At 44.3% G+C, this 27,904-nt stretch overlaps 1 protein-coding gene across 1 annotated transcript in view; it reads left to right on the top strand.

Annotated features, from left to right (window-relative positions):
- The first annotated feature begins 1,255 nt into the window (after positions 1–1,255).
- The window catches only part of LOC148116139 (DLA class II histocompatibility antigen, DR-1 beta chain-like), an 80,495-nt gene continuing 53,846 nt past the window's right edge, over positions 1,256–27,904 (top strand). The window contains exons 1-3 of the mRNA XM_087885401.1: positions 1,256–1,268; positions 18,492–18,764; positions 22,875–23,156. Coding sequence (XP_087741527.1) covers positions 1,256–1,268; positions 18,492–18,764; positions 22,875–23,156 — 568 coding nt within the window. The remainder of the gene's footprint in view (positions 1,269–18,491; positions 18,765–22,874; positions 23,157–27,904) is intronic.

Below are 27,904 nucleotides of genomic sequence, written 5' to 3'. Positions count from 1 at the left end.
TAAGTGGAAGACCCCTCCCTTCTCCCCATCACCTCTAGATGCCCCTAGGCAGCCCTCCAACTGAGCCTCGCCCCCTCCAGAGGTCATCCAGACTGACTCTGCAGGACTCCAGTGGCCTCCATCACCGAGGCAGAATTTCCCCCTCCCTTTCCTCATCTGGGGTCTTGGGGCCACCAGGGGAAAAAGAGGTCGGAGTGTGATTGTAGGAATTGTCTGAAATTGCCTGAGAAGATTTGGGCTCCTTTGAGCAATGCCTCCCCTTGCAAGACAGTGTGCAAGAACCTGGGGAAGGGACAACACCAAATGTACCAATGGCAGGGGGGGGAAAATTAGACCGGACCTCCTTAAGAAAGAAAGAAAGTCTTGTGTTGATTCATTGTTTAGGGGAACTGAAACAGCCGTTTCTAAGATGGACAATCAAACTAAGGTGGTTGGTTGTTTCCCAGGAGCAGCTATCAAAGACGTGACTGAGGGGCTTACAGAAATAATGAAGCCCACAGATTCTTATCCCTTTTTCCTCTTTCATGCTGGGAGGAATGAAAAAGTCCCTGGAAACGATGCCAAGAGACTCGGAGCAGATGGGCAAGGGAGCCAAAGAGTTGGGGGCACAGGGGGATTTCTCTTCCGCTCTCCCAATAAAGGGAACCATCCAAGGAGGGAAGGCAGCACCTTGGAAGTCAAGCCTGGCTTAGGGGATGGTTCTCTCGAGGGAAATTGGGATTCTTGGACCATGGTCCACAACACCCACATGGGGGGCTTCTGGCAGGGGATGAGCTGCCCCTCAGAAGAACCCAGAAGGTCGGCTTTGAACACCAACCGGCTCCCCTCATCCGAAGGGCTTGAAAGTGGGACCGAAGTGAGAGGGAGACAAAGTTTTAGAAGCAAATTCCAAACTCAAATCTCAGGGGAATCAACCGAATGGAGAGAAAGAAGGGAAACTCGGAGACAGAGCAGGAGATGTAGAAAGCAAATATGGGGTCAGTCAAAGAGGGACTCAGATGCCTCTGCACGGATGCTGAAAGTACGAGGAATTACCGGGGTGAAGGTGGAGCCCAAAGGCAGGTGTGACATTGTTGCAATCACCAAAACTTCATGGGATGAAACCCAAAATTGGAAGGTGCAACTAAAGAGATTTAATGCGGAGGAATCAGGCAGCAGCTGTCCAAAGGAAGTGGGAGACACGGACACAAACTTGTAGTTTTACGTAAATAAATGTATTTCACATCTACATGCACAGCAGACAAGATAGTCGGGAATGCCGGGAGATTGTGAGGTAAATCTCAAACAGCATTCTGAGCCCATGGAAGAAAAAGGCGGGAAAAAGGGAAACTCCCCCTTTCCACCCACAGCAACCAATCAGAGCACAGATCACCTCATACAGGAGCCTGCACGCACTCAGCCACAACGGTGTGTTCTGGACCATTGTGCATTTTCCTCTTCCTGCTATCAACATTTAATATCTTCACATTTAAAGGGTTCAAAAGAAACAGACCTAATAAAAGAGGAGGCGGAGTTGCACTATATACTGTATATATAAAAAATATCCAAACCACTCTGGACACACAACAGAAGAAAGAAAAACCTCCTTCAATGCATTTGGGGTTGAGATAAAAGGGGAGAAAAGAGGGATGGGGGAATATTCTGAGCCTCCCAACCAACCAGAGGAAAGAGATGGAAGTTTCCGTTACTTAGCCGAGGCCCAGAGGAAGCTGCCCCCAAGAGTCATGGGGGGCTTGGACTCCCCTGGCCTCACCTGGGAGGCAGGTTCTGCGCCTGGTGGAAGAGGAAAGAGGCTCCTGGGAAACCCAGCAGACCAGAGGCCGCCTTGAAAGCAGCCCCCCCTCCTTTCCCCCCATACGGGGCCTTTGCCACCAGGGGAGGGGAGACCCTGGACGGGGCCTTCTCCAACCCCCAGGGAGCCTTTGAGGCCGCCCCTCCCCCTCCCCCTCCTGGCCCCTCCGATCCTCTCTCTGGGATGTTCCGGTCAGCAGGGAAGCCTTTAAGGTTCATCAGAGAGGACCCAGGAGAGAACTAGGGAGGCTGTGGCCGGCAGAAGCCGTGGAGGCTCTACGGGGAGATTCCTTCAAGGGCAGAAATTGGAAGGTATTTAAAGAGGCTGCAACGAATGGACAAGACACTGATGGGAACGAATAAGCTTCTACTGTCTCTGCTTATAGTCAAAATAATAAGGTTATCCATCCATCCATCCACCCATCAAATCTCTCTCTCTCATCTTCTCTCTCAAATTTATGTAGCCCCTCATCTGACAACAAGTGAGATAAATAAAAACAGGTATTTACATGAAAGTATTAAAAAACATTCCAAGCAATAAAAAATATTTTAAAAAGAAGGAATATTAGGCAAAGAGTCACCTTTTTCGGTGCCATTGTAACTTCTAATGGTCACTAAATGAACCGTTATAAGTCAAGGACTCCTTTCTTCAATGGGCTTTAACTGAGGGAGAAAAGGACCAGAGAGCTATAATGAGGTTGTGGGGGGAAGGGCCCCTTCAGCCACCTCCAATGGGGCAGAGGACCTTGTGGCTGCCCCACCTGCAGACTCAGCCATGGGGCGGAGGAGGAGGAGGAGGAGGGGAGTCCCTGAGCTGCCCTGAGGGAGAATGGAGGCTTGTTGCCTGCTGGATCCTGGCCGGTTCCTCAGTTCCGCTTCGGAGGAGCCCAAAGCTTCAGGCTGGGGAAGCGAAGCCCAAGCGCCTCTGCAGCTCTTGGGGGCTGGAGAAGGAAGGGCTGCTCTGGGTGTGTGTGTGTGTGTGTGTGTAAGAGAGAACTCGGAGAAGAGCACAATATTTGGGGGGGGAAGCATGAAAGGGGCCCAGAGGTTCTGCCTGGGTCAGGTGAGGGGTGGAGGCCCCACAGAGGCTGCCTGGATCTGGGGCTGACTGTGTGCGAGTGGCTGTGTCAGATACACAACTGTGGGGCAGATGCGGACTTCAGCTGCTGGGGGGGACCTGGCTCTGGGCTGCTGAGGCTGGTGCTGGGCCAGGGGGGAGTTGGACCCCTCCAGCCCCCCATCCCTGGAAAGGACCCAGGCCACCTCTGGACCCCCAAAGCTCTTGAAACAGGATCCGGAATTCAGGATCTCTCTAAGCCGCCTTTGCGTAACTGAGCAGAACCCGAATCTCCCCCAAAGACTAGAAAAAAAAGTTTTCTATGGATGAAGTGAAAGAGGAGAAGAAGAAACAGAAGGTTTCCTTTTGGGATAGTTTGGGGGGGGGGGGAGATTTCCAGACTGTGATGGTGAAAAGGCTGTAATCCTATAGTGGAGGAAATAGGATCCCTGAAGTCCCCAGGATTTCTATTAAAATTCCAGGTTGTTCTATAAATTATAAATTTATTCTTTGGTTTAATATACTGTCCCTCCCTCCATCCTCCCTAAATAATCCTGAAATCTTTTCCAAGGAAGAAAATCCGCTCAGATCCTCTGACACGTCATATCCGTGGATATGGATTTTCTTCTCCTTCTTTTGGGAAAATGTTTCCTCCAACTTCCCTCCAGAAGAACCAAATTCATCTCAGAGGCTGATTCTTAGGACTTGGGAGTCCCAGGACTGATTCCTTTCCCCCTAAAATCCCCTTTTCTCTCAGGATCCCTGCAGGCAAAAGGTTGAGTTCCCTGGCAAAGAACAAAAGGGAGGAAAGGAGAATCTGCTCATTCATAATATAAAATGTTTGTGAGATTTATGGAGATTAAAGGTTTATTTCAAATCAAGGCAGAGATTTGGAAGGAGGGAAAAGCTGCATTTATTTGGAAACGATATTTCTCTTCAAAAGACGTTTTGTACAAACACACCTACAAAAGTTGGAGGACAAAACGCCCTCAAAATTTCCAGGGAGGAAAAACTGCCTTGAGGGTCCTTTGGCTGAGAATTGAGGGGGGGGGACGGAGGAAGAGCCACTGCTCAGACGGGGGGGGGGGGAACCTCCCTGAATTCTGGGCTTGCGCCGGAAGAGAAGGGGGGATGGGGGGCTCTTGGCTGGGCTCTGGGTGGGGGGGGGGAAACTCCACTTGGGACCCTTCCTGGAGGGGAAGACAGACTGGAGTCCCACTCCTGCCCTTGGGATCTCCCTCGCTCACTTGGGATCTCACAAGATCCGGCTGGATTAGGAGGGATCCCTGCAGATCCCCTCCGCCTCTTCCTGCATGGACTGTCAGCTGAGGGTTTTCCTGGCTTCCCTTCGGATTGGGGGGAGCATGTGACCCCCAAGTCCTGGCTGGCTGTGGGGCTGCCCCTCCCCCCTTGTCATCCAGCGCAGCTGCTGGGGGCTCCCTCCTCCCAGACTGAGCCCCGAAGGACCCCTCGAGCTCTGGATCCACTTTGCCCTCCTGGACTCTCGGCAGCTCCAGTTTAGGCTCCTTCTGGGCACTGTGGGAACTCAAAGGGCATCTAGTCCACCCTCCAGTCCAGGTGCCCAGAGAAAGGGAGAGTGGAGGAGAATTGGGGGGGGCGGCAAAAGGAAGACGGAGCTGGCATGAAAGACCCCCCAGTTTGCAGCCCCCCAAGACTGAAGGGATTCCTTCTCCCCCACTTTCTCCGCTTCTCTCTCTGCGCGGAACTATCTCCTGCATCGGGCGAAGTCAAGGGAGGCTCTGCCCGGAGACTGATGACGCTGCAGAAGGGAGGATTCCCATTGGTTCTCCTGCTCTTCCTGGACACTCCCTCTTCCGAAGTCCGAGGAAAACTCCTCCCCCCCTCCAGACCCTCCGATTCCTCCTCTGGGGCTGGGAGCGTCTTTCTCCCCCCTTTGGGGCGCTTGTGGGGAGCCTCCATGGCTTTGGCTGGGCTCCCCCTGATGCTGCTGCTGGGGGCGCTGGCCCGGATCCCCGGGAGCGAAGGGGGGGAGGAGACCCCCGGTAAGGAGGGGGCTGGGCGGGGGAGGAGGGGGCTGGGAAGGGGGAAGGAAGCCGATGGGTCCCCAGAGCCTCCCCCAGCCTCGATCTCTGCGTGGTCTCCTCCCCCTTCCTCCCCACAGCCCCCCCCAGGAGGACGGAGAGGGACCCTAATCCTAACCCTCCCCCCATGTAGGCGAGGTGGGGGTCGCAGCCTCTCCTGTGCCTGGGTGGGAGGGGGCTGCAGGGAAAGAGGAAGGGAGGAAAAGCGAAAGAGGGAAACTGAGGCATTTTGAGCCCCGAATCCCCAGGAGGAAAAAGAGGCATTTGAGCAAAAGTTTTTGGGCTTCTTCAGAAACTTCCGTTTTTCTCCTGAATCTCAACTTTGAGGCTTTGGAGGTCAGGCAAGAGGGGGGCTTCTGGCCCTTCTGGGGAGCCCCTGAATTTGGGGAGGAGAGCAAGAACCCCCATAATCCCCCTGGAGGGGAGGGGGAAGGGAGGGAGGAGGAGGGGGCGGGAGACCCTCCCTTTGAGAGGCTCTTTGGGGGGACTGCACTGCAGGGTCTTTTTGGGGAGGGGAGAGGAATCAGGAGTCCCCCAAAGGGAGGGAGCTGGGCTGAAGATTCGGCGGAAGGAGAAAGGGGGGGGAGAGAGACGGAGGGAAGGGAAAGACTGAAGGGGAGGACTGACGGAGGGGAGGGGGAAGTGTGGGAAGAGGATGATGGGGTTCTTTTGTGAAGGGGGCGGGAGACCCTCCCTTTGAGAGGCTCTTGCGGGTCTTTTGGGGGAGGGGGAGAGGAATCAGGAGCCGTCAAAGAGAGGGAGCTGAGCTGAAGATTGGGGGGAAGAAGAAAGGGGGGGGGAGAGACGGAGGGGAGGGGAGGACTGAAGGGCTGGGAGACCCCAGGAGGGTAGGTCTAGATGTCCTCATTGTGGCCCCTCCCCAGAGCCCCTCCCAAAGGAAGAGAGAGTGGGGGGGATGGACGTTACTTTCCCTCCAGCCCCTCCCCCCATCCTTCCTGCCCGTTGAGGTCCAACCTTCCCTGCAGAGACTGAATGGGATCGCTGGACCGGTTGAGCTTCTGCCTGCCTTTTCCCACCCCTCCCCCTCTTTCTCCCCTCCCCCCTCCATACCCCCCCAGGAAGCCTCCCTTCCTCTCTGGGACTGAGAGAGTTCCCGCTCCCTCCTCCAGGGGGCGTCTTCCGCCAGTCTCTCCAAGGAAAGTCCCCCGCCCTTCCCCCTTCCCACATAAATCCCCTGTTACGATATTTTCAGGATCAGACTCAATAAATGAATTAAGAATTAGATATTCAAATAAAGCACTGTTTATTTACAGAAGGCATTCTATATTCACTGAATAATCACAGAAGCACAGAGAGAATGCGTACAGCTCCTTATATATACATGGGGTGCAGCTAGATATGGGAGTGGTTAAATATGAATATATTAAGCAGTGAAGAACAAGTTAACCCCTGATATCCTGGTCATGTACTATTTACATAATAAAGAATAAGGCATTTACTTGTGACAAATCCCCCTCTAAATGCCGATTCGATATATTACAACAATTACATTCAGATTCAGAACAATATAAAACTTGTAACTTAGAAGTCAAGTATTTATGCTGCTTAGAAGGCAAAGGCTTTGTCAATATGTCAGCTATTTGCTCTGATGTTTCGCAATGAACTGCTTTAATAAATCCATCCTGAGATAACTGCCTCACATGTTTGAATTTTATATCTATATGTCTGGACCTTTGTCCAATAGCATCAGATCTAGATATTTCAGTAGCAGCCTTGTTATCTTCATGTATGATAAATGGTAAAGTGGGTTTCTTCCAAGTGTTTGACAATAAGTCATTGAACCATATGAGGTTATTTGAGGCTTTAGACAGACAAACATATTCTGCCTCAGTCGTTGAGGTGGCGACTAAATCTTGTTTACCAGTATACCAGTAAACTGGACAATCGTTAAGGAAAAATATATAGCCAGATGTGCTTTTTCTACATGTGGTATCACCAGCCCAATCCGCATTGGCATAACATGTGAGGATGGGCTCTTTGACATTATTGGGTTCCAATAATAAACAGAAGTCTAAACTATTCTTTAAATATCTTAATATTCTTTTGACAGCTTCCCAATGATATAATAATGGTTTGCTGACGTGCCTAGACAACAAGTTGAGAGGCAAAGCAATATCAGGTCTAGTCCAATTGGAAATATATAGAAGGGAACCGATGACTGATCTGTAAAGTGTATTATCTTTAAATTCAGGGGATGACTCATCCGTGTTCCTCAAAAAATCAGTTTGCATGGGAGTATCACAGGGCTTAGCATTATTTAAGTTACATTTGTTCAGAAGTTCTATAATCTTATCTTTTTGAGAAAGTTTGAATCCCCTTTTTGTTTTACTGATTTGAACTCCAAGATACTTATTTACCTTACCTAATGATTTCAAAGAGAAATGTTCATTTAGTTTTGTTACAAATGTCTCTCTCCTCTCTTTATGTTTACCTATATACAAAATATCATCCACATAAATTAACACAAATTCTAGAAAATCACCCTCTTTTTTGACAAAGAAACAGTTATCAGCAGTAGTAGCATTGAAATTCATAGTTTTGAGTACTTTGACTAAACATTCATACCATCGTTTGCCAGATTGTTTCAACCCGTATAAACTTTTGTTTAGCAACCACGTTTCATTTTTGTTTGTGTATTGACTATGAGGTGCTCTTACATATATTTCTTTATCTAATTTTGCATGTAGATATGCAGTCTGTATGTCGTATTGGAATACATCAAGGTTAAGTGCTGATGCTATAACCAGAGCCGTTTTAACAGTCTCAGTTCTTACTGTGGGAGAGTATGTGTCTGTGTAATCCTCGGGATATTTTTGTGCATAACCTTGTGCAACTAGTCTAGCTTTGTATAAGGTGTTGCCTCCCTCTAAGTTTTTGATTTTATATATCCACCTGGTGCCAATAACAGTTTTATCTTTAGGTGCAGGTGTAGGTGTGAATACATTTAATTCTCGTAAACTATCCATCTCTTTAGTCATGGCTGATTCCCATTTTTTCTTTTCTTCGGGGGGAAGTTTTAACACTTCCTCGTATGTGTTTGGTGTTGATGTTTCTCCATCCATATACATTACATAATCTTTGTATTTGTTTGGCACTTGATTTCTGTTACTTCTGATCGTTCTTTCTGGTTTACTATCATTGTCATGTAAATACCTTGCTTCCTTTTTTGTTAATGAATCTGTCTTTATTTTGTGTTGACTGTTTGTCCATGTTTTGATTTTGTTTTTATGTGAGTTGTGATTGTATTCTTCTCTAGTCTTTTTTTCTTGATGTTTAGTGTCTGTATTAGTGTTTGGGAATATTTCATTAAGATGTATTTTAGACCAGTTGGCCTGTTCATGGAATATAGCCATTCTGGAAACTATAAATTTGTTATTATTATCGATAAATCTGTACCCTTTTGTGCCTGTTTCGTATCCCATGAACCTGAGTCTTCTGGATACGTTCTCACCTTTACGTCTCAATTGCTTAGGTATGTGTACGTCTGCAGTGACTCCAAATATGTGCATGTGTGCTATTTTGGGTTTCCTACTATACATTACTTCATATGGTGTCTTGTTAACAATGCTGGACCAAGTTCTATTTTGTGTATAATTGGAATATTGTAAAGCTTCTGACCAGAATTGTTTACCTAAGCCAGCATCTTCTAATGTGCATCTAATCATGGTTTGTAATGTTGAGTTCTTTCTCTCTACCACTCCATTTTGGAATGCAGAAAAAGGGCTAGATGTGTAGTGTAACATCCCTTTGTCTTTTAGCCATTGGGAGAATTCTTTTTTTTTTTTTATTGCAAAAGTTTTACAATTACATTTTCACCCCTTTCCCCCCCCACCCCCCCCAAACTTCCCAACCTCCCTAACCCTCCCTAACCCTCCCCTCCCCCCAGACTTCCCTATAATATACTCATAACTAGTAAAAAAAACACACACACACACACAAAAACCCTTAATATGACACTTATGTGTAAACTTGAACCCCTCCCTCCCCTGTATAATTTTTCTTTTTACCTCATTACATTAAAATATTTCTAATACATTATTTTCAAATAAAAGCTATTTGATACTTTCTAATTTGATATTTGTTCTGAACATATTCTATCCACCTTTTCCATTCCCATTCATAAGTCTCTTGTGAACAATCTTTTAAGTATGCTGAAATCTTCGCCATCTCTGCAAAACTGGCCATCTTCAAAGTCCATTCTTCAATAGTGGGCAAAGCTTCATTTTTCCAATATTTACCTATCAACAATCTTGCTGCTGTTATCATATACAATATCAATTTTGTTTCACCCGATGTAAAACCCTTAACTATACCCAATAAAAACAATTGTGGAGAGAATTGAATTTTTTTCTTCAAAACATTCTGCATGACCCAGCAAATTTTTATCCAAAAAGCCTTAACTTTCCTACAGGTCCACCAAACATGATAATACGTAGCATCCAAACATTCACATCTCCAACATTTTGGCTGAACATTAGGGTACATACATGACAACTTTTTGGGATCTAAATGCCATCTATAAAACATTTTATAAAAATTTTCCCTCAGGTTCTGCGACTGTGTAAATTTAACATTCTGAACCCAAATTTTTTCCCATGTTTCCAACATCACTGGTTCTTCAAAATTTTGTGCCCACTTAATCATACAATCTTTAACTAATTCAGTTTCTGAGTCCCTTTCTAGCAAAACATTATAAAGCCTTTTGATATGCATTGGACCTTTCTCTTTTATATGTCTAACCAATTCTTCCTCGTGCAACATAATACCAGTTTTTTGGTCCTCTTTCCATCTCAATTGTAATTGATTATATTGTAGCCAAGTTAAATTAATCCCTTCGTCCAACAGTGTCTGCAATGTCTTCAGCTGCCATCTGCCCGCATCTGTAAAAAGAACCTCTTTGTATAAAACCCCCCCGAGTGACATTATATTTGTATTCCACAAAGTATGACCAAGATCCAGCCATAGCGGTATTTTATAATCCCATTTGAGTCGGTGCTTCTTCCAAACTCTCATCAAAGAGTCTCTAAGTATATGACTTTTAAATACTTTATCAACTTTGTCATCATAAAATAAGTAAGCATGCCATCCAAATTCAAGATCAAAACTTTCTGCATTCAATATTCCAGCCTTTTTCCTTCCAAACCAATCACTTGTTAAAGTTAAAGCTGCTGCATCATAATATAACTGTAGGTTTGGAAGTTTAAGACCTCCTCTTTCTGGAACATCTTGCATAATTTTCAATTTCACTCTTGGCTTTTTCTCGTTCCAGACAAACTTATTGAGTCCAGTTTGCCAGACTTTCAATTGTTTATCACTTTTAAGCACCGGAATCATTTGAAACAAAAAAAGAAATCTTGGCAAAATGTTCATCTTAACTGCCGCTATTCTTCCAAGTAGAGACAGCTGCAGTTTTTTCCAAGTCTCCATGTCTTTCTGCACCTCTCGCCACAACACCTCATAGTTATTTTGAAACAATTTCATGTTTGATTCTGCAACCTGAACTCCTAGATATTTTACCTTAGGTACAGTCTGAAAACCTGCCCTCCTTTCAAGCTCATGTTTACGATCTTGTGTCATGTTTTTAGCTATCATTTTAGTCTTTTTTGGATTCAGTCTAAAACCTGAAACTTTACCATAGTCTTGTATAATGTCCTTCATCAGGATTATTGATTCCATTGGTTGTGATAGGGTAACAACCAGATCATCTGCAAATGCCTTTATTCTGTAATCCTCTTGCCTAATCATTATACCTTTCAAGATATTAGAGTCCCGTATTGTATTTAGCAAGACTTCTAGTGTTAGAATAAATAAAAGTGGGGACAACGGACATCCCTGTCTTGTTCCTTTTTCAATTTTAAACTCTGTTGTCAAACTTCCATTAATAATGATCTGTGCCTTTTGCTCTTGGTAAATTGCTGAAATCGCCTATATAAATTGATCCCCAAAATCCATCTTTTTTAAAGTCTTTAGTAGAAAATTCCAATCCACTCTATCAAAGGCCTTCTCTGCATCCAAAAAGACCAGCACTGCAGGAATCTGTTTATTCTTCTCAAGATATTCCAATAAATCTATTACTTGCCTTACATTATCCTTCATGTGTCTGCCCTCGATAAATCCCGCTTGATCATCATGAATCACCTTTTGGATTACTGGCATCAACCTGTTGGCTAATACTTTCGCATAGATTTTATAATCTGTATTCAAAAGAGATATTGGTCTATAGTTCTCTGGTTTTTTAGGACCGACTTGTTCTTTTGGTATCAAAGATATGTAAGCTGTTGTCCATGATGGGGGTATTTTACCCCCTTGTTGAATATTGCAAAATAAATCTCTGAGTTGTTCCACCATTTCAGCTTGCAAAGTTTTGTAATACACTGCGGTCAAACCATCCGTGCCAGGAGCTTTGGCTGTTTTTAACTGTTTAATTGCTACTATTATCTCCTCCTCTGTTATAGGATAATTCATTCTTTCCTTTTGTTGATCAGTAATTTTTGTAACTCTTTTATCATTTAAATATTTTTCTATAAATCCATTCTGCACCTCCTCTTTGGCATATAGTTTGGTATAATAGTCCACAAAAGCTTCTTTAATTAATTTTTGTTGAAAAATTTCTTTCCCTCCAATATCAATACTATCAATAGTCCGTATACTTTGTTTTTTCCTCAATGTATTAGCGTTACAAAATATGCTTCGCATATTGTAAGTTTGTTGCAACTTGTTCCGCCATAAGCATTTGAAATTGGTCTTTCAAAAGTTTTATAGCACTGCATATTCTTTCATCTGTTGGATTTTTAATAAGTAACTGTTCTTTATTCTTTATTTCTATTTCCAATTCAGATCTTTTCTTTTGTCGAAACAGTCTATGTTTAGAGTTCATGTAGATAAGTACCCCTCTCATATAAGCTTTACTTGCGTCCCACACAATTTCAATTGGGGTACCTTTATTCAAATTTATTTCAAAAAATTCTTTCAAATGCTTTTTAAGTTCTGTTGTGTTTTTTTCATATCTAAACAAGTTCTCATTTAATCTCCAAGAACGTCTCTCAACCTTATCCATCTCAATTTCTATCCATACTGGGCTATGGTCAGTCAAAGTTCATGGAAAAATCTTTGTTCTTTTTGTCTTGACAAGTAAATCATCTGACAACAAAATGAAGTCAATCCTAGAGAAGGATCTGTGTCTGTCAGAAAAAAAAGTATAGTCCAATTCTTTTGGATTATGTATTCTCCAAACATCTTTTAGTTCCATATCTTCTTTCATGTCAAAAAAGGTCTGTGGTAATCTGATCCTAGACTTTGCCAAACTCTTTTTATCTAATTTAGAATCAATTACTCCATTCCAGTCTCCCATAATTAAAATAGATCTGTAATCCCATTGCAGTATTTTAGTATGTAACATCTTATAGAAATAGTCCTGTTGTTGATTGGGAGCATAAATTCCAATCAGAAGAATTTGGCCATTTGCTGTAAGCAATTCAATTGCTACAAACCTGCCATCTTCATCTGCTTCTATAACTTTAGCTGTTAACTTTTTATTTACATAAATAACCACACCATTCTTTTTTTGCGAAGTTGAAGATATAAAATGTGTTCCTAGTTTGGAGTTTATCAAATATTTTTGATCTTGAGTTGTAATATGCGTTTCTTGTAAACAAATTATATCATTATTAAATTGTTTCAAGTATGTAAATAATTTCTTCCTTTTCTGTGCTGAATTCAACCCATTAACATTCCAAGATAAACACTTAAACATCATCTTCATCTTTCTGGAGCAAAGAGCAGAATAATCGAATGTCATCCGAAAGCTTCGATCTTGCTCCCCCCATGGCTCCAGTCTCTTGTGCAGTACTCTTAACTGCCTTCTTGTCTTGTCTTTCCTGTTGTTGTTGTTGCTTTTGTTTAAGTAACTTAGATTGAGCTCGAGTTATACGTTGATCCTTAACTTCGATCATCCGAACCGGGTCCAAGATTGGAGAAGATTCCAGCAAAGGCTCATCCAGAAAACCTCCTTCTGCGCCTTGCATTTCCTCTAATTCCTGCTTAGACTGTTCTTGCAGTTCTCGTTGAGGTTGCTTCTCATCACTCTCCTTAATCTCCAAAACTGTAGATGTACGTGGGGACGGTGTTCTTTCCTTAAGAATAGTAGTGTAAAAGTGCTCTGCCTTCTCCACGGTATTCAAACGATATCTTTCTCCCTTGTATCTGAAAATTATACCAACTGGGACGTCCCACCGAAATGGTATCTGTAGATTTTGCAATTCCTTAACAAGAAAGCCAAATTCTTTTCTGGTTTTCAGCATTTTAGGAGGTAATTCTTTATAAATTCCAATTCGTGAGCCCCCCACTTGCACAGAAGTGTAAAAGGATTTTTGCAGGATGTCATTTCTTATTTCTCTATCTGTAAAATATATGACCACATCTCTAGGCAATTGTCTTTGTCTGGCCACCCAAGAATTCACTCTGTAAATTTTATCTATTTTGTGAAAAACCACATCAGGATTAACTTGTAGAATCTTGGCCAGGGCCTCAGAACAAACCTGTCTCAAATCCTGTCTTTCCTCTTCTCGAATTCCTCGAAGCCGTATGGCAAACTCCATTGCCCTGAATTGTACCATCACAATCTCATTTTCAACTCTTTGCATTTTATTGTCAACATCAGCAATTTTATAATCATTGTCTTTCATCTTAACATTAACTTCTGATTTAAGTTCTTCAACTTTAGAATCAACTTTCACAATAAATTCTGCCAGGCCAGACACCACTTCTGATATTTTTTTGGTCACCTTGTTTTGATTCTGTTTCACCATATCTTTAACTTCATTAATTTCCTGCATAAATTCCTGATGTGATTTTTGAAGTTTATCATCTATCTCCTGTTGAGATTTTTGAAATTTATCATCCAAAGTTTTAGAAATAAATTCTTTTAAATCTCCCACATCAAAATCTTTTTTCTGAGTCTGTATCTGTTGTGCTGGGGGAGGCTGTGCTTTATGTGTGGGAGATCCACCTCCTGTTGCCTTCACTTCCTGCTTCTTTGAGGCCATCCTGCCACGTAGGCTGGTTTTACTAAAAAAGGAAGTTCTTCTTCCTCTCCCACCTCCACAAAGACTTCTGAAAAAGTCCCCCAGATTTAATCAAATAAGAACCAAAGTAAAGCAAAGTCCAGTATTGAAAAAGGAGAAATTTCTCTCTTATTTCTCTTGTTGCAAGCGAAGCAACTTCGTAGCAGTTTAGAAACTTTGTAACAAAGCAAGATGAGTTCAGCAATCCACACTCGCCAGCTCGTTAACTCTAAGGCTAAGCGCCATGTTTTTACAGTTCACTTTCACTCATCCGCATTTTTTCACTCAGATTAGAAAGCCAAAAAAACTCTAATACTTGCGATTCCGAGTTTCAGGGTTCAAGTAACAGTATGCTGCTTATTAAGGCTGGTTCCTTTTCTTTCAGTTTAAAGTTTCCTGTAGCCGGCTTGTTCTGCAGAAGCAGACTTGTCCCACGCCGCCCGGAGTTCCAGCAGGTTGAATGGGAGCCGCTCCTGTTCCCTCCCCAGAAACTATTCCCTGGGGGGGTTGCAGGGGCTCAACCTGTGCCCTGCGATCTCTCTTCAAAAATCCTAGAGATTTTTGAAGTTTTCGAGCCACTTCTTAGTCGCGAAGCGGCTCTACAAGCGGCGGGGCTGGCGGAGCTTCAAAAGGCACCGCCGCCGCCGAAGACGAGGAAACCGGACTTCCGGGAGAATTCTTTTGACATGAATTCACATCCCCTATCTGTCATAATTTGTTTTATTCTAATATTATGTTGCGTTTCTACACGTTTGTAAAACTCCTTAAATTTCTGAAAAGTTTCATCTTTGTGCTTTAGTGTATAGACAAACCCATAACGACTATAGTCATCCACAATGGTTAGAAAATAACGTTTTCTATATGTGATTGATGGTGTTAATGGACCAACTAGATCCATGTGTACCAAGTCAAAAATTTTGTTGGTTGATCTTGTTGACTTTCTGGGTTTGGGACTAGTTTTGAGTTTTGTAGATTTACATACTGAGCATTCCAAATAGTTTTTACAATTTTTTATTTTAACACCCTCAGCATGTTCAGTCATCTTTTGTACTACAGGAAAACTGGCATGTCCTAATTTTCTATGTAAGACATGAGCACACTCATCATGAATTGGTTTACCAATTTTAGGCTTTTTGTCATTGGGTGTGTCTTTGTGATTATGAATAATCTCATGTTCCTCATTGTCACTATTACTATTGTCTCCATTATCTATGTCATTGTTATCTTCCATGTTGGAATCAATGTTGTGTAACCATCTCTCTTTTGTCATTAAATAAGGTAGACCTCCTTTAATAACCACAGTACCTATGCTTATTCTGTTTTTCTCTAATGTTGCTTTTCCTTTTGAGAACACAATATTTATGTCAGAATCTCTGCTTAGTTTTATTGCACTATTTATTTATTTATTTATTTATTTATTTATTTATTTATTTATTTATTTATTTATTTATTAGATTTTTATACCGCCCCCTCTCCCGAAGGACTCGGGGCGGTGAACAGCCAAAATTAAAAACACACAATATAAACAATTAAAATACGTTTAAAACAGAATTAAATCTAAAATGGCTCCCCAATTTAAAACGCTTTACCCATACCCCTATAAATAAGACGAATTTAAAATTTAAAAATTTAAAATTTCCACATTTAAAAAGGGGGAAGATTTAGGCCAGGCCAGCTTGATAAAATAGAAAAGTCTTAAGCGCGCGGCGGAAGGTGCGCAGATCCGGGATCCTACAAATCTCCGGGGGGAGCTCGTTCCAAATCGTAGGTGCCCCCACAGAGAAGGCTCTCCCCCTAGGGGCCGACAGCCGACATTGTTTGGCCGACGGCACCCGGAGGAGCCCCTCTCTATGGGAGCGTACTGGCCGGTGGGAGGCTATTGGTGGTAGCAGGCGGTCCCGTAAATAACTAAGTAACTAAGTATGTTATGAGGTATTTCAGGTATTAACAATACCCCCTCTATTTTTCCTAGGCCAGGTAAGGTTATATTCCCTCTACCTATGACTTGGACCTTTTCTTGATTAGCTACTTTAATTATAAATTTATCTTCTACAAATGAAGATAATATATTTTTATTATTTGTAGTGTGATTAGTTGCTCCAGAATCGATAAGCCAATCGTTGTCCTCTGTCTGTTGTATGTTAATGTTGTCATGTTTGTTTAACCCATTCAGTGAACCAGACCTTCTATCTTTTGAATTATCCCTGCCCCCTCTATGTTCTCTATAGTTGGGTGGACTTCTATATCTATGTCTATCAATTGATGACTGTCTGTTGTGGTATCTATTTCTATGGTCTGATTTTTGTCTATCTCTGAGGAGTTTAGGACAATCTCTCCTATTATGTTCCTTGGATCCACAGTTGTGGCATCTAATTGGTTCATGATATCTTTCTTGAAATGCTACCCTCTTATATTGTTTATGTTCCATGTGATTGTTACAACGACTTCTCCTTGAATTATCTTCAGCTATTAGCTTATTAGATAGATTTTCTATGGATAAATATCCTAAATTGATTGTGTCTAAATGAGATATATAGTTATCTCACGATGGGTCTAGTGAGTTAATGATAACACTCTTCATTGTTTGATCTGAAATTATTTCCCCCCTTAAATGCAGTTCTGCTCTAATTTTGTTTAAAGATATTAAATGTTCACTTATGGTAACCCCTGGCTTTATCCTAGCTAAGAAGAAATCTTTAGACATTCTTGTTGTAGTGGCTACACTTTCACTGTGAAACAATTTAAACATGCATTGAATAATTTCTGAGACAGTCAGATTTTGCTTAATACTGTGGTACATGGCAGGAGATATACTGGAAATTAATAAGAAAAATGCTCTATGGTGTAGGCAGTCCAATTTTAGAGTCCAAGGTCTTTTTGGGGGGTTAGTAATAAAAAATAATAAGTTTTCTTTTAGAAAGACAACCTGGAGCTGCTGACACCATTCTTGCAAATTAATACCATCTATTCTTAGTTTTGGGAAGTCATTGGGCAAATTCTCAATATTGTTGGATCCATTACTTACAACTGGGGGTAGTCCGTGATCTTGTAAATGTTGAAAGTTGCAAAATGGCGTGGGTATGCTTGCAACGAGTCTGAATGGTTCTCTCCGTTCCTCATGTCCTCCGAAGCTGTCTGCGTAGTCTTGCACATGCGCGTTGTTCATTTCGCTCCTGAAGCCGTTGTGAGAGGTTCTCGCTGCTGCAGCTCCTCCGCATTGCTCTTCCTCCGAGGAATCGGTCTCCGGCTCGATCTTGGGAGTCCTGGCGGTAGCAGGTGCTCGCTTTTTTTCGTTGAGGACGCTGGTCCCTGGGATCGTCTGTGGTGTGGGGTGGTATCTGCAGGGCTCTCTGGGTTCAGGCGTCGGTGCTCTCGTCGTTTGGATAGGAGCGGGTAGATTCTGAGATGTTTGCTTGCTTGCTTGTCTTTTCGTTGATTCTTTAGTGATTTTCAATTTTGGTCCAAAAGCTGCAAAGAGCGTTTTCATTGCTGACTTTACCCGCATATCTATTGAAGCTTCTTCAATTTCTGTGTCTGATTCCTCTGAGGTGTAAATTTTCTCCCTTTCATTTCTTGCATCGAGTAAGGCTTTTCGCGCCAGATATTTTGAATCCTGCTTTCTGATTGGCTCTGCTTCGCTCATCTTAGGGGTCTGTTGAAACCAAGATGGCTGCCATTCGAAATTTTGCGCGGGACTGTTAGTTTTCTTTTTCGCTGTATTTTTATCTGCAGGCAGATCGCTCACCGTTTTTGAGTCTTTAGATTTATCTGTAACGATGTGCTTCTCTCTCGCTGCTCCGTTGTTTTTTAATATGTCTTGGAGGTTCGCGATGAGATTTTCATCGTTCTTTTGGCTTTTTAAGAGTTTTAGTATCTCTGACCTGAGTTCGTTGTTTTCTATTTCGTTTTCTTCTTGGTCATCAGTTTCATCCATTATTTCTTCGTTGTCAGTAGTGCAGTCTTCAGATTCTCTCGATATTGCATTCGTGGACTCATCGATTATTTCTTGATCTGCTTCCATTTCTTTGCTGTATGCCCTGGTGTTGGGCCTTTCTCTTTTGTTTCTGGAGTTTTCTCTCTCAGACATATTTAAAGTTTTATTGAGTCAATTCAACCATCCTCTGCTACCAGATTGTTACAATATTTTCAAGATCAGACTCAATAAATGAATTAAGAATTAGATATTCAAATAAAGCACTGTTTATTTACAGAAGGCATTCTATATTCACTGAATAATCACAGATAGAAGCACAGAAAGAATACATACAGCTCCTTATATATACATGGGGTGGAGCTAGATATGGGAGTGGTTAAATATGAATATATTAAGCAGTGAAGAATAAGTTAACCCCTGATATCCTGGTCATGTACTATTTACATAATAAAGAATAAGGCATTTACTTGTGACATCCCCCTCCTCCTCTCCCAGCAGCTGGGAATGATGGGCCCTGGAGTCCCTCCTGACGGCCTTCCTTCCCATCCTCCTCCCCTTCGCAGCCCATTTCCTCTACCAGGAGAAGTCCGAGTGCCGCTTCCTCAACGGGACGCAGCGGGTGAGGTTCCTGCAAAGATACATCTACGACCGGCAGGAGATCGACCGCTTCGACAGCGACCTCGGGAAGTTTGTGGCCATCACGGAGTTTGGGAAGGTGGATGCGGACTATTGGAACAGGGATGAGGTCGAACTGCAGTACCGGAAGGCCGAAGTGGACCGCTTCTGCCAGCACAACTATGGGGTTCTCCAGAGCAATTCCGTGGTTGGCCGGAGAGGTGAGTTCGTGGGGGGGGAGTTTGGGGGGGGTTGGGGGAGGGGACCCCCTTTTCCTTCCCTTGATTGAGTCTCTCCCGGGTGAAGATTTAGTGGTTGTTTCAAAAGGAAGGATGACTCCAATTCAGTGGAAAAATCAATTAATTGATTAATGAAGAGACTTAATTAAAAGGCTTCAGGGAATTAAGGCTGCCTCCCCCTCTCTGCCCCCCCCAGCAAAGCCCAGAGCCCCCTTGGGACCCCTTTCCAGAAGGCCAGTAAGGGGGGGGCTCCCTCCCCCTCTGGGGCCTTTGGGATTTTAGGATTTAAAAAAAAAAGAATCTTCAAAGGGAATCAATCCACGAAATCCTTTCTCTCCAGGTCTCCCTTCTCTCTATTCTTTATTCTGAGTCATTTCCACTCCGGCATCTTTTCAATCCAATTAATAAATAAGTAAGTAAAATAAACAAATATGTAAAATTAAATAAATAAATGAAGAATCAATAAATGAAAAGCTAAATAAATAAATAAATAAATAATAAAATAAATAACTAATAAAATAAACTAAAGAAAGAAAGAATAATAATAAATTAACTAAATAATAAAATAAATTTAATAAATAATAAACTAACTAAATAATAGAATAAATAATGAACTAACAATAGCAATAAATAAACTAAACAATAAAATCAATCAATCCATGCAGATAGAATTTATACAACTGTATACAGTTGTATATAGTGTACAACTACCAGGAGCCCAAGGCGGAGGAGCGCCTGATTGGCCGGAGAGGTGAGTCTGGGGGAGGGGGGCTCTTCCCTGGGAGGGGAACGCCGGGACCCCCCTTTCCTTTCATTCCTTTCATTCCTTGGGATCCTCCCGGATGGAGGTTTTACTCCTCATTTATTTATTTATTCTACACTCTCAGATGGACAAAATCTTCTTCCCAGGCTCCAAACTCTCCTCCTGCCTGGAATCTGGGATCCCTTTGATCCATTTCCCCCCCACAAGAAAATCCATCCAGAAAAGGTTTTTTTGGGTGGGGGTGGGGGAGGGGAATCCAGCCAGGTCTCTCTCTCCCTCTCCTGCTCAATGCAGGCAGTCCTCAATTTAACAAGAGTTCATTTAGTGACTGTTCAAAGTTACAACAGCAGTGAAAAAAAATGACTTATGACTGTTTTTCACACTTACGACCGTTGCAGCCTCCCCAGGGTCACGTGATCCAAATCCAGATGCTTGGCAACACACTCCTACTTGTGACGGTCACAGCGTCACGGAGTCATGTCCGGGACCCCTTTAGCGACCTTCCCATAAGCAAAGTCCATGGGGAAGCCGGATTCACTTAACAACCATGTTATTCCTTTAACAACTGCAGTGATTCACTTAACGACTGTGGCAAGAAAGGTCGTAACATGGGGCAACATTCATTGAACAAATTTCTCACTTAGCAACAGAAATCTTGGGCTCAATTGTGGTCCTAAGTCGAGGACTCCCTGTATCTACATATATATTTCTCTCTATCCCTGATTCATTTCTATCCTATTCAGGAACCTCCCGTCTCCCTCCCTCTTCCCACCCAGAAGCCCCTCCCTCTCTTCCTCTGCTCCAGAAATGCTGCTTTTGGCACTTTGGGATAAAACCTTGTTTTTTACCCAAAATAAAAATAATAATTAGTTGACCCATTTTTATGGATCTTCTGCTTTTTTTTCATCTTTCTTCATTCACAGTCATTTCCAGTCCAGCAGCTTTTAAATCCAATAAAGAAACAGAGAAGTCTTGAAAGCATCATCACTTAAGAACTGGTTAAGTTTAATGTTCCCATTGTAACTTCAGAGATTCTCCAAAAATAACGTCTCACCATAGAATCCAATGAGATCTTTCTTCCATAAGAGGAAAACCTCCAGATCCTAAGAGAGAAAAGCCTCTTGGATCATTTGCTCCTTCTGGAGATTATTAAATATTTTCTGGGAACCTGCAGAGATTTTGCTCTCCACATATTCAGTCTGGAGACAAAACTCATTTTCACTCCTAAATTCTTCCCTGCAAACCTGGGAGGATTTTCAGCTGCCACATAAGATGCATTTGGAAATTTTTACTACCAAAGAGGATATTTTCTTGGAGATAATAATATTCAGCTGTTTAATTTGTTTCTGGACAATATTTAAAGTTTTTTTCCTCTACAAACAGCACAACATTCTTATCATCTGGTATAATATTTAAAATAATTCTCATTCCAATAATATTTAACATAGAGATTTCACCACTTTTATTCATTTATCTAGTGATTTTTTCATAACCTCCGAAAGTGCCCCAAGTGCCAATTGTGTTGGTGTTGTGAGTGTGTCTCTTTTGTGGGCCTCTCAGGGCCTCCCTCCCTCCTCCCTCCTTTTGGGGGTCTCTGGGGGGATTTTCCCTTCAGGGAAAGGAGCTTCATCAGCTGCCCAAACACCCCAAAGCCCATCCTCCCCTCCTCTTTTCCTCCCTCCCCTCCTTCCTTCCTTCCTTCCTCTGGTTCAGGGACAGGACCAAAATCTCTGTCTGGATAGTTTGTGAAAAACCTTTAGCTCCTCACAAGCTTCATCCACATAAACAGAACGCATTTTTATTATAAATCCAAAATATTGATCCTGAATTTCATTGTGATTCATATAATTTCTTCTTCATCAAAAGTATTATTTTTACTTCCATGAAAATACTTCAGACAAGAGGCCAATAATTCTCCAGGGGTTCCTGTTCTTTATTAAAAGAACAGGAATATTTATTAAATTACATGTATTTAGAGCAAATTGTTGGTGCGGCTCCAGTTTAGGAGACCTGAAAGTTGTGTCTCTCGGTAGATATTTAAAAAGGAAAAAAAAATCGGATCCAATTAAAATCCAGCAACTCCCAACTGGCCAAATTGGAACCCCAAAATCTCCACACGGCAGTCTTGTAAATAAGGAGGTTTGGGATGGGCTATAAAAATAAACATGGAAAAATACCAAATTGCAGCTTTAAAATCTGAGCCTTCCATTTTCTTGCTAAAAGTCTTTTTTTTCTCATCCAAAATGTGCATTTCCTGTTTTTTTTTAAAAAAGGCCATTTTCAGTTTGTAAAGCCTCTGCCTTCTTTTAGCAATTCCACAAAGGCCTTTAATGTCCCAAGAGGCAAATGGGATTTTCCTGAAAAAAGAAAACAACTCACCCCTGAAATGCTGCTATTTGTCTGCCTGGAAACCTGACCAGATCCCAGGTTGGAATTACAAATAACCATTTAAAAATGGGTTCTTCTTAAGCATTATAGAATTTACTGTTAAGAAGAAAATCCCTCAAGAGAAAAAAAATGGTTAGCAAAGGACTCTGAGCTGGAATGGATCTCTTGTCAACTCTCTTGGGGGGCTCATCCAGACTGAACCCCCCCCCATTAATCCATCCAAGAGGTGTGCCAGTTGGAGCATTTGCCCTTTCCTTCAAAATGCCTCTTTCTGTTGAGGCTGCCCAAAATTGGGGAGTTTTCAGCCACATCACATTTTGCACTTTTTCCCCCTGAAATCTTCTGCTGATTTTTTTTTATTTCTGTATCTTGTGGCTCCTAAAGGGAGAAAAGGAAAAGTGGAAGGAAAAATTTTCTTTCTCCAAATAAAACTTTTTGAAAAGTGATTGAAACACCGAAGAAAATTGGGGCAAAGATCTTCTCTTCTCTTCTCTTCTCTTCGCTTCTCTTCTCTTCTCTTCGCTTCGCTCCGCTCCCTGCTCCGCTCCGCTCCTCTCCCCTCCCTCCCCTCCCCTCCTCTCGCTCTCTCTTTCTCTTTCTCTTTCTCTTTCTCTTTCTTTCTTTGGCTAGCTTGGTTGATCATCTTCAGGGCAGTTCAGAGGCATTTGGCTCCGTCCTCTCTCCTCTCCTCTATAACCTCCGCATGAAGCCGCTGGGTGAGGCCATCGTGTCACCAGGGCTGGAGGTCTCCTCCGTCTGCTGATGTTATAAGGTTTCATCTCCACCTCTGGGGACCCAGGAGATGCTGAGGCTGCCCCCTCGAGGGTCCTGGAGGCTGTGGGGGGAGGGGCTGACTCGTGCTGCATCTGTCCTTCCCGTCTTCTGCGTCGTTTCTTTCCTGTCGTGTCTCTCATGTGGCTCCTTCTCCTCCTTCCCACCAGCCAAGCCCACCGTCTCCATCTCCCCCACCAAGATGGAGCCCTCTTCCCCCAACACCATCCTCCTCTGCACCGCGACCGGCTTTTACCCCGTGGAGATTGAGGTCCAGTGGCTGAAGAACGGGCGTCCGGAGGAGGAGGGCGTGGCCTTTGGGGAGGAGCTCCAGAACGGAGACTGGACCTACCAGCTCCAGGTGATGCTGGAGACCCAGCCCCAACGAGGGGATGTCTACACTTGCAAGGTGGGGCACGCCAGCCTGGAGGCCCCCATCACCGTCCAATGGGGTAAGCCCCTCCCTCCCCTCCTGCTCTGGGGACCCCATCCTGCCCTGAGAAGGGGGAGAGACCCTCCCTGGGGGGGGGGAGCTGGAATGGAGCCTCCTGGGGGAAGGTGGGCCTGATCCTCCTGCTCAGGTGAGGCTGCTTGTCCTTCCCCAGAGCCCCGTTCCTCCAGCTCTGCCAGGAGCAAACTCTGGACGGGGATCATGGGGGCCGTGATAGGAGTGGCCTTCTTGGCTGTGGGGCTCTTCTCCTACCTGAAGAGCAAGAAAGGTGAGTCTGGGGGGCTGGAGGAGAGGTTGTGGGGAGGGGACCCTCTAGGGGAGGCCTCTCCTCAAGCTTAGCAGGTGGCCAAGAGGGGCCCCTTGAGGAATATTTATGGGGACTTCTGTTCTTGGAGGGGCTATAAGTGAAGACAATGCAACCTATTATAAGCTATCGATGGGGAGGGGGTCCCGCTGAGTCCTCCAGCCCATGAAGGGTTCTGATTGGGTCTTTTTCTCCTTCCAGCAATTTCCATCCAACCTCCTGCAGGTGAGTTTCTCCTCTTCCCCCTCATCTCAACCTCTCCTAAGAGTTATAGGTGGCTTTTAAAATTCCTTAATTGTTCCTTTTTAAAAAAAAAAAACTTGCATGAACAAAATCTCCTTGTTGTGGATAGAGCAGTTTTTTGGATTTTGGGTAACGTTTCTTTACAGAGATCTGAAAATGTATTGCAATCAAAAACAAAAGCACACAGAAATGCTAAAATCTTGCCCAGAATTTTTCCATGTTTTGGGAAACTGTAAAAGGGAAGGGAAGGGAAGGGAAGGTGGGGGCCATTCCATCCCATTCCTCCCTTAGGGAGGGAGCACCCCAGGTTTAAATTCCCCCACGTATTTTGTAAGCAACCAACCCATTCTGTTAGGCCATGTCCACCCAGTCACATTACCCCCCCACCAAGCCACGCCCACAGAACCAGTAGTAACCAATTTCACTCCTACTATGCACTGCGGTATTTTAGGCCACTTCAGCAAATGGCAGGAGATCTGCCCAGCTAAATTGCTGATAATGAACATAGCATCTCAGGTATTGTTCTATCATTGCGTTCGCTCGTTCTCTACCTCCGTTCGTATTCGGATGAAAGGGGGAGCTAAGTCCTTGAGATGAAACTATCAACTTAATGAACTCCCTCCAAAACTTCTCCCTGAACTGCACCCCACCCTCCGAGAGGATCTTTCTTGGCACTCCATACAGACTCATTTGGGTTCATTAGTTGGAACCTGGACAGGCTCTTCTTCCTGACCCCCCTTCTCCTTGTGAGAATTCCCACGATTTCTAGCCAAGTGAGCCCAGGCTCCCCCCTTTGCTGCCACCCCCATCGTAGCCCCGTCTTCTCTCTTCATATGAAGCATCCCAGCCTTTTCCTCCCTGAAATGGGCGGATTCTCCCTCTATGTGTCCCTGCCTGTCAACCACCCCCCTGCAGTGTGGGTCTGCCTTGGGGGTGGGGGATGAAAGGGAAGAAGAATTTATTATTTATAGTAAATGTTTCTCTTTATATTCTAATTTTCTTCCCCATCTTTTTTTCTACAGCACTCATGAATTAATCCTGCTCTCCGATGCAAAAGGATATTTTTTTCTTTAGTCGCTGATGACTCTTTGTCCTGTTTGCAACCTGTGAGAAATGGAGGCTGAAGGTGGCAGTTTGGGGGGAGGAGGAGAATGGCAGCTGGACCTTCTCCTGCTGAGACACACATAGACCCGAGCTTCCTTTCAGGGCCTCTCTTCCTTGTGAGGGAGGGGTGGAGACCATCTAGACTGTCCCCAGGGATCCTAGGTGGACCTGTCACTCCAGACCCCTCAACTCTCCAGGCTTTGAACCCACAGCAGCTTCATCTACATTATTCTTCCTCCCACTCACTTCCCTTCCCTTCGCTTTGCTATAAAAGAATAAACTTCAGATGTAAGAAAACCCTGGAATCCTTCCTTCCTCTTCCTCCTCTTCCTTTTTGCTGCCCCCGCAGGAGGCTCCTCCCTCCGCTGCCTCTGGATCCACCATCCAGGCTACTTTTGGTCTGAAGCCAGAACTGGTTCAGGAGGAAGGTGGGCAGATCCAGGGAGGCGAAGGGGCAGGACCCCCCTTTCTGCTCAGAGGCCCCCTTGCTCTGCTTCCCCTCAAGCCCCCTTTGGAGGAGCAGAATGGCAGCAGGCACGGTCCTCCCTGAGCATTTGTGGGGAGCCATTGGGGGGCACCCGAGACTCCCCTACATTCACCCAGCCATTTCAGCCATTTCTCTCCTCCACAACTGGAGGGTCCTGCCCCATTTTGGCACCCAATGGCTCCCTCCCTCTTTGGGGCTCAGATTCAAATGGTATAGACTCTCCTGCTCGATGGTATAAATGGTGTAGGCCCGAGCAGGGGGTTGGACTAGATGACCTGGTGTAGAAGATATTGTCACAGAGGGGAAGACCTGCTCAGTGGGAAAAAGAGGGGGAGTTCAATGGGGCAGCCCTAAGTGGAAGACCCCTCCTTTCTCCCCATCACTTCTAGATGCCCCTAGACAGCCCTCCAACTGAGCCTCGCCCCCTCCAGAGGTCATCCAGACTGACTCTGCAGGACTCCAGTGGCCTCAATCACCGAGGCAGAATTTCCCCCTCCCCTTCCTCATCTGGGGTCTTGGGGCCACCACAGGAAAAATAGGTCGGAGTGTGATTGTAGGAATTGTCTGAAATTGCCTGAGAAGATTTGGGCTCCTTTGAGCAATGCCTCCCCTTGCAAGACAGTGTGCAAGAACCTGGAGAAGGGACAACACCAAATGTACCAATGGCAGGAGGGGAAAAATTAGACCGGACCTCCTTAAGAAAAAAAGTAAGTCTTGTGTTGATTCATTGTTTAGGGGTACTGAAACAGCCGTTTCTAAGACGGACAATCAAACTAAGGTGGTTGGTTGTTTCCCAGGAGCAGCTATCAAAGACATGACTGAGGGGCTTACAGAAATAATGAAGTCCACAGATTCTTATCCCTTTTTCCTCTTTCATGCTGGGAGGAATGAAAAAGTCCCTGGAAACGATGCCAAGAGACTCGGAGCAGGTGGGCAAGGGAGCCAAAGAGTTGGGGGCACAAGGGGATTTCTCTTCCACTCTCCCAATAAAGGGAACCATCCAAGGAGGGAAGTCAAGCCTGGCTTAGGGGATGGTTCTCTCGAGGGAAATTGGGATTCTTGGACCATGGTCCACAACACCCACATGGGGGGCTTCTGGCAGGGGATGAGCTGCCCCTCAGAAGAACCCAGAAGGTCGGCTTTGGACACCAACCGGCTCTCCTCATCCGAAGGGCTTGAAAGTGAGACCGAAGTGAGAGGGAGACAAAGTTTTAGAAGCAAATTCCAAGCTCAAATCTCAGGGGAATCAACCAAATGGAAAGAAAGAAGGGAAACTCGGAGACAGAGCAGGAGATGTAGAAAGCAAATATGGGGTCAGTCAAAGAGGGACTCAGATGCCTCTGCACGGATGCTCAAAGTACGAGGAATAAATGGGGTGAAGGTGGAGCCCAAAGGCAGGTGTGACGTTGTTGCAATCACCAAAACTTCATGGGATGAAACCCAAAATTGGAAGGTGCAAGTAAAGGGATTTAATGCGGAGAATCAGGCAGCAGCTGTCCAAAGGAAGTGGGAGACACGGACACAAACTTGTAGTTTTATGTAAATAAATGTATTTCACATCTACAGTCACAGCAGACAAGATAGTCGGGAATGCAGGGAGATTGTGAGGTAAATCTCAAACAGCATTCTGAGCCCATGGAAGAAAAAGGCGGGAAAAAGGGAAACTCCCCCTTTCCACCCACAGCAACCAATCAGAGCGCAGATCACCTCATATAGGAGCCTGCACACACTCAGCCACAATGGGGTGTTCGGGACCAATGTGCATTTTCCTCTTCCAGCTATCAACATTTAATATCTTCACATTTAAAGTGCTCCAAAGAAACAGACCTAATAAAAGAGGAGGTGGAGTTGCACTATGTATATAAAAAATATCCAAACTGATCTAGAAAAGCAACAGAAGAAAGAAAAACCTCCTTCAATGCATTTGGGTTGACATAAATGTGGGAGAAAAGAGGGATGGGGGAATATTCGGAGCCTCCCAACCAACCAGAGGAAAGAGATGGAACTTTCTGTTACTTAGCCGAGGCCCGGAGGAAGCTCCCCCCAAGAGTCATGGGGGGCTTGGACTCCCTTAACCTCACCTGGGAGGCAGGTTCTGCGCCTGGTGGAAGATCAAAGAGGCTCCTGGGAAACCCAGCAGACCAGAGGCCGCCTTGGAAGCAGCCCCCCCTCCTTTCCCCCCATACGGGGCCTTGGCCACCAGGGGAGGGGAGACCCTGGACGGGGCCTTCTCCAACCCCCAGGGAGCCTTTGAGGCCGCCCCTCCCCCTCCTCCTCCTGGCCCCTCCGATCCTCTCTCTAGGATGCTCCGGTCAGCAGAGAAGCCTTTAAGGTTCATCAGAGAGGACCCAGGAGAGAACTAGGGAGACTGTGGCCGGCAGAAGCTGTGGAGGCTCTACGAGGAGATTCCTTCAAGGGCAGAAATTGGAAGGTATTTAAAGAGGCTGCAACGAATGGAGAAGACACTGATGGGAACGAATAAGCTTCTACTGTCTCTGCTTATATTCAAAATAATAAGGTTATCCATCCATCCACCCCTCCATCAAATCTCTCTCTCTCATCTTCTCTCTCACATTTATGTAGCCCCTCATCTCACAACAAGTGACTCTGT

Source organism: Pantherophis guttatus, chromosome 2 (genome assembly GCF_059756535.1).
Source record: "Pantherophis guttatus breed Tessera chromosome 2, ASM5975653v1, whole genome shotgun sequence".
Classification (NCBI taxonomy): Eukaryota; Metazoa; Chordata; class Lepidosauria; order Squamata; family Colubridae; genus Pantherophis; species Pantherophis guttatus.
The sequence above is the reverse complement of the archived record's forward strand: the minus strand, read 5'-3'. Positions and strand labels throughout refer to the sequence as shown.